This window comes from Fulmarus glacialis, unplaced genomic scaffold (assembly GCF_000690835.1).
Source record: "Fulmarus glacialis isolate BGI_N327 unplaced genomic scaffold, ASM69083v1 scaffold26753, whole genome shotgun sequence".
Lineage (NCBI taxonomy): Eukaryota > Metazoa > Chordata > Aves > Procellariiformes > Procellariidae > Fulmarus > Fulmarus glacialis.
In genome coordinates, this window is record NW_009203978.1 from 1 (window position 1) to 7,501 (window position 7,501).

The window sequence follows — 7,501 nt, forward strand, 5'->3', positions numbered from 1 at the left end:
GGCACGCGGCTCGCCTGCTGCTTCTGCGCCGAATAACTTGAATCCAGGCTGAGGTTACCTTGAACTGCCTGGTAATAAGATACGGCTTTAGAAGACAATTCATGCGTTTCAAGCAAGTTCTGACAAAGAGATTTGCACCACTGTTACGATGACTGCAAAATCAAACAGTGGTCCGTACAATGCCTGAAAACAAACGGACTGGATTTGTCTGAACAAGATACACCAACATTTCTTTGTGCACAGCTCTTGCGTGCCCTTTCAGGGTATACAAACACATAGAAATGCCCATCTCTTACATCAGCTGCTTCCTTCAGAGGTGGAACCTTCAAATGACAGGTGGGATGTGCCCAGGGGAGGAGCTGGGGTAGAGTACGGTACAGTACTTCACGGTGATGTGGATGACTGAGGTGTAGACCACTGCCCCTGCCATCACACTAAGATTTTCCCAGCTGGGCAGCTGCTGTTTCTCTTCTCGGAAACAGCGCTGGGAAGAGAGGAGTGCTGGGGAAGACGCACTGCAGAATTCCCTGGCACAAAACTAGCGAGCTGTCCTGGTTTTGGGGGCTCTGCTCTCCCTGGCTGTTGGGCTGAGCCTGCGTGGGAGTGGGGTTACGGAGAAAGGGCTGGCGGCTGGCTTCAAGCCTTTAACACTTTCTCTGCATGTAGTTACCACAAAAAGAGCAGGCTAAAAGAAAAAAATGTACTCCATCCAAAACTACAGGTATCTCTAGAACCCCTTCACACAAACTCGTAAGAAAGGGGCTTTTATGACAAGAACAGGGAATAAGGGAGACCAGAGCAGATGCAGCATGTCCTTCTAATCCCATTCCACATTATTACTGAATATACAAGGCCCTGGGTTTTTCAATATTTGGTAAACTACTGCCTAGAAATCTTGGAGAAGCACCTCAGAAAATACCTTCTCAGGGCCAAAGAACCAAAGATGAGCTTTATGAAATGCTCTTTCCCCAGAGCAAAGACCCAGAGATGTAAGAAGCCTTACTGTAAAGTAGGTGTTGTACAAAAATAAGGCTGAATAATACTTTGCAAAGATGGGCACATTAGGGCAAAAATTGAACTGTAAGTGCATGAGGAGATAATCCCTGGTGCAAGTTACAGCAGTTGTGTTGCTATCAATCTCTGTACTCTTGTGTTGGCAGATCAAATGTAATCCATACCTTACCTAGAAGATGATCAAGTACTGTCACTGCAAAGGGATTACTGTGACAGCATACAGTCCCCTTGGCTCTCCTGACAGGCCATGGTAAGGCTGCCTTGCAATTTATGAGGGAGCTGGCATGGATTATGCTTGAAGCACTGAGACAGTAAGTGCACCATGAATCATTCATGTAAATACAGATTTCTGTTGCTGTCTTTCCTCTGTGTAGGGCTAAGCCAGAGGATCCCTCCCTTCTGGATGACCCCAAGATCAAAGAGATTGCAGCCCAGCACAATAAAACCCCAGCACAGGTACGTAGGTGCCAGACAGCGGGCACCCCTTCCTGTAACACTGGACAGCTAATGACAAAGTAAAGGACAGGCTGGCTCTTCATTTCCTGTCAACTGTGGTGCTCTTCTGTGACGTTAAGTAGCAACGCAGGTTTGTTTACTATGTGGCCTGCAGTGCAGGCTTGTAAGGGCTCTCTGACCATCAACAAGAAACATTTTCTTGACCTGTCTTCAGATGCTGTCATGTTTCAGTCTTGCAATCTCAAGTCCTATTGCAGAGAATGAAACCTTGATAGAAGTCCAGGTGGGAAGGAAAAGACTTGATTTTCCCAAAACTGGATGGGAAAGGAGGTGAGGCTCCACCACTTCCCTCTTCGTTCTTCAGGAAGTGCTGCCTGGGCTGCAGGGACAGGAATGATTTGAAATGCAGCTCTGCAGAAGCAGCTATAGCTTAGGGAAAAGAGCTGTTGGAACAAGCTCTGCTTCCTCCAGAACAGGAGGAATTATTCAGTTTTCTGTTCTTACAGGTTCTCCCTCACTTCCAGATCCAGAGAAATGTGACTGTGATTCCCAAGTCTGTCACACCACAGCGCATTGTGGAGAACTTCAAGGTGAGTCATTAGGAGAACCTGGCATGTTCAGGGATGGCAGGCCTTCCCCCTGCAGAGCAAGCAGTGATCCTTTCTCACCCTTCCCAAGTCCTCTTCAGGCAAAAAGATTTCTTGCTTACAGTCTCTGATTTGTTCAGAGAGGTGATTTCCAGCTGTTTCTCTTTTTAGGTGTTTGACTTTGAATTGACAAAAGAGGAGATGACAACTATTCTCAGCTTTAACAGAAACTGGAGAGCATATACAAGGGGCACATTAAGTGGTAGCATTCAGTATTTTGTTTTTTCAAACGCTGAAGTCATGAACACTATATACACAGAGATATTGCATCTAAACATTGCCTAGAGTGCTGAGAGCCTGAGTCACTGACAAAGTGACTTGGGTGTTTCCAGTGTACAAACAGCACACACTATCCAGGAAAACAAATATGGAACAAATCCATTCTACAATTATATAGTTCAGATCCTGCCTTGGTGGCTTCTCTAAGCACCCACTACAGCTTCATATATTAAAATAAAAAAAAGATAGCTGAAATGAATTCCTTTATTCCCTTCAGGTGCAAAACTCGCAAGGAGTACCCATTCAATGGACAATACTGAAGATGGTCATATCCTGCCCTCATATCCTCCAGAGCTTGGTCTGATATTCTTCCTATCAATTTATCTAGCTTTCTTATTGCATCTCTCCTCCTGCAGCCAGTGAAGTCACAGGATATGTGTTCAGTGACTTATTGTGGTGGTGGTGGTTTTCCTTTTTTGAAATAAGGACACAGAAAAATTTTTCTAAAGAACAAAATGTGGGCTGTAATAATTCTCTGCCAAAATGTGGAATTAAGGAGAAAACAGCGAGAGACAACGCACATTTACACTTGTACTCCATCTTGTATCAACAGGCTAAGGAGGATAATCGGCAGTTGTGAGCACTGGAGGAAAATCTCTGAGAAATGTCAACTAAAGACTAACTTCCTTAGGATGAGTGAGACAACTAGGAGTTTCACCACTCCAAAACTAACTGAAAAAGTTTTTTTTATTATTTATCCCTTTCTCAAAAAAAAAAAAATCCATATGCAGAAAACATACAGTTGCATGCTGAGCAGTATTTTTACACAGGCTTTCTCCTATGTGTCAAAATACAATAGCATGGTGGGTTTTGGATACAACACAATTTCAACATGTGCTTCAGATTATTACTAGCTGTGAAATTCTATTCTTATGTGGAAAATTGTTAACAAGCAAAAAAAAAAGAACCCTCAGAACTTGCACCTGCCATTTCATTCAAATGCCCGTCTTTGAGAAAAACTGATCTTTAAATGCAACAATGAAATAGAAAATTTCTGCCTGATCAAAAAGATCTTTTGCTTTGAAAGTGTAAGTGTTTATGCTCTTGCCTAGACCTTACAGCTAGAAGTGAGACAGGATGCTGGACTCCCAATACCATTTGACTTTAGGAACTGATTTCATTCTTTACTAGCTCCATTATTTTTGAGTTCAATATTCTGCCTGTTGCACATAAAACTGTTTGTTTGTTTGTTTTCAAACTAAAACTTCCAAAAGAAGGTAATATACAATCCCCTGGGCCAGGAACAAAATGTGGCAGAGGAATGCAGTGCAAGTATTTTTAGTACTTCTGTACAGAACTAATAGATGTTAGCCTATCACAGCGAAACAAAAGAAATAAGAATTTCCTTGCTGTTCTGTTTTTAAGATGCATTTTGTATTTCAGACCCACTCTGCAGAGCTGTACTTGGCCTTTGCTCCTAAGTCACAGGCAGCTGCTGAAGTCTGTCTGCTGGGGAATCATCTCCCCTAACTTTAGGGGAGACCTCAGGGACAACCTCCATGCTCCAGTGACAGCCAAGGGAGATTTGGGCTGAACAAAGGCAGCAGCATTCAGCACGATCCATTACACCCATGATGGGAGCTGCCCTTGGTTCATACCCAGCTTGCGCTCTAGACCTCATACACCCTCTCTCCTGTGAACAAAGGTGAAATACACACAGGTCGGCTGCAGTCACCTGCACTTCAGGGACACGAACCCTCCCTGGGACAACGAAGCCACTCGGCACTTTCCCCTGCGGGCACCAGAGGGCAGCCACCCTTCAGAGGAGACCCGCGTTGTCCCCTCCCCGCCGGCCACCAGCCCCCGACCACACCCCCCAGCGGTGCCGTGGGGCATTTCACACGCCACCAACCCGGGCGTCTGCCCCCGGTCAGGGGAGGTTCAGCCCCTCGGTGCTGCGCCCAAATCACTGGCCTCCCTACCGGCCTTGCGAGCCTCGGGGACCAATTCCCCGGGCAGAACCATATGCTCTGAGCCCAGGGCACCCAGCCGAGGACAGGTGCTCAGGGATGACGGCCTATCCCGCTCCAACCATCTTCTACAGCAGCCCCCTTCAACCCAGCCTCCCCCTCCCACCACTGCCCCAGCGCTGCAGCAGCGGGGGCTTGCTCACCCCCACGGGGGAGCAGCAGGGCCTGAGCCCACCAACCCCTTTGGCCTCTCCGCCTCCACATCCTGGCCCCAGAGGGCACAGTGCAGAGGCACAAATCCCAGCAACCCAGGGATGGCAGAGCCGGGCACCTGAGCTCCCCACACACCCCTACATGCACGGACACCCACTCTGGAGCATACCTGGTACAGGGGAGTTGTGCAAGGGTAGGTCTCAAGGAATCGATCCCCAAATCTCCTTCTCACCTGACGCTCAAACTCAAGCCATCAAAACAACACTGAGGTTGAGAAGGTATTTGCTTTTGTGGCTGTGTCACCTTTCTATTTCCTCCTACTGGGCAGGTGACCAAATGCATAATCAAAAAGTTGCACATCGGGTTTCATGGGAAAATGGTAAAACCTTTTGTTGAAGAAAAGAGGCACCTTAGCACCTTCTTTCCAAAATTTCCACTTTCAATTCATGAACATGTAATCCAAGAACATTTGTTTCGCAGCTTCCTGAAGGAAGCAACTCATAAACCCCTCAGCAATCCCCAGGCTGAGGTGAGACAACGCTGCTGAGACTAAATACACATTCTTATTGAACAATAAAGGTACAGTATTTGCTATGGTGCGGGGAGAGCCAAAGGTTTAGACCACTGTCTTTTCAGTGGCATACCTTCTCCAACATGAGCCACCCAGTGGCCGCAGTGCCTTCAGGCATTTCCTTGCTCCAGCATGGCTCATCCACCAGCTGCAGTCCCCTCAGAAGTAAGTCCTTTCGGCATGGACCTCCTTCAAAGAGTGCACCTGTTTCCAACAGTGTGCCTAAGCCAGGGCACCGTGGGCTTAAATTTTGGCATGAGATAGGGTGTTTACATGGGTTTTGGAGCTAGCTAGCCCGCTAACATGGTTCTGGCGGGCACTGAGCAGTTCATGGTCTCCACACAGTTCACCACTGCCATCCCCTGATACGCCCTGCAATTTATGTCCTTTACATTCCACCCTTCACCTCATTGAAAGATGTATTAAGAATTATTTCACCCTTATATAAACTCTACCTTTAACATCATCACAGTCTTAATGTATATTCATTATAAACTCCATCCCTTGTCCCTGCAGACCAGACTAGTGTAGTTAACATCTCATCAGTGTGAACGTAACACGCATCACAAATCCACCCCTTCCCCAGCAGACAAAACTATCAGGATCAACACTGCTACAGTCTTAACATACACTTTCCAACCCCTTCTAAAACTTTTTCCAAGCTCAACCATACTACTGGACTCCCAGCATTATCCTTGGCCATGCTGCTAATCTCCTGCCTGTCTTCTGGCATGCTGCCTCCAGTACAATACATGCAAGTCACTGCTCGACGTCCAACCAGCTTATCAGGTGATACCAGAGGGGTGGTAGTAACTGTGCTCAGACCCTGAAGCTTTCAGGCCACAACATCAGTGATCACCACTTTTTCAGGGTCCCTTCCCCCTTGCCTGTAAACACAATTCAGCAGTGGATTACCTCCTTATTCCCAGTCCCTCTGTGGAGGTGTCTCATCTGTGGGATCAGGCCATTGCTCCGCACAGCCCTTCACTAGCAGATCCTAAAGCCTCCTTCCTTGTGCAGGGCAGTGCTTGCAAGTAGAATAGAGCCCAAACTCCCCAGAACGCTGCTCTTCCAAGACAAAAGCTGTATTCCATTTGCTCTGGCTTCCCAGCACTGCCACAGCCACTGCAGGAACACCAGCTGCTGCAAGTGTTCAGCATTTCTGTAATTTCACTCTGAGCAAAAACTGTCAAGAGAGCGCTCACACTCTGGGGAGTAGCACTCTTATCTCCACAGGTCTATTTAACCTCGCAACTCAGGCTGCCTGAAAGGGCTTTGTTTTTACTTCGCCGTCAGTCCTCAGTTTCCCCCTGGAGGTGCCAGCCTCCCCCTCTGAGACAATCACTTTAAGACCACTCGCAGCTCCCGCAGCTGCAGCCTGACCTACCTGGCACACAGCTTTCCGTCTGGCCAATTCAGTGCTATTGCTCACTTCTGACCAAGGGCCTCCTCTTTGCCCTGAGCACTTGTTAATGCCCATTACTCCAACAATGATCATCAGCCTGACTCCCCCGCTCTGCTAAGCGGTCCTGGTCTCTCTGAAGCCCCATTTGCAGCACATGGCAAGCCCCAGCGCACAGCCACATCACAGCAGCACACCTCCGTCCCCATGTTTCACAGCCACCGCCTCTGCAGCTCCCCAGCCAGTGCTTTTTGATCCTACACATGGAGAGAGCACTGCACCAGGCCACTGGGTCACGGGCTTGGAGGAAGCACCTGTCCACCTCTTCCCAATCACCTTCCCACCCCGCAATGGTCTCCCCAGGTCCCTCCTTTCTCCAGCTGTTCGCACACTGTCTGCACTCATCCCTGGACGCACGCTGGCTGCACCATTTCCACCACCATGTATTCCCAGGGCCAGGATCATGGCTTCTTCCAGATCCCTCTCATTAGTCCAGTTGTGGGCCGTGACAGGGCTGGACATTCTCCAACAGCTACTCTCCCAGGCAAAACAGTCTCATCTCGGGGCAATCTAAGCTGATGTATCGCCAATTAACACAAACTTCCTTTCACCGGTTCAGGTACCGAGGGGGTAAAATAGAACAGAGAAGAACAAAACACTTCAGTAAATGCCTTTCTCCCGCTTCCCCAGCCTCTGTCTAAGCCAAACACCAACCATCTCCCCGTCCTCGTCTCTGCTTCCCCCATTTTCACCACAGATTACACCTAGTCCATCCCAATCCCTCCCCTGAAGCAAGGGTGGCTCGGAGGGTGGGGCTGGGTGCCTGGCACTTCCCTTTACCACTCCGTCCTGCTTACTGTCTCTTAGTGCTCCCAGGCAGGCAGGACGATATCCCCAGGACTGCCACTGCCTGGCGGGGGTGGCCCAGGCGGCAGGCCCCTCAGCAGCCAGCCCCTTCGGGGTGAGGTACCACCCTTCTCCTTCCCTGGCAGAGGGACTGGGGGGGCCA

General features: G+C 48.6%; 1 protein-coding gene across 1 annotated transcript; it reads left to right on the top strand.

The window, feature by feature from the left end:
- Nucleotides 1–1,160: 1,160 nt before the first annotated feature.
- LOC104074639 (aldo-keto reductase family 1 member B10-like) lies at nucleotides 1,161–2,319 on the top strand (the record flags this gene model as incomplete). The annotated part of the gene is given in 4 exon segments (XM_009574821.1): nucleotides 1,161–1,264; nucleotides 1,389–1,470; nucleotides 1,977–2,060; nucleotides 2,229–2,319. Coding segments are annotated over 4 exon segments (361 nt in total), but the record flags the coding sequence as incomplete, so codon positions are not given.
- Between the last annotated feature and the right edge of the window lie 5,182 nt (nucleotides 2,320–7,501).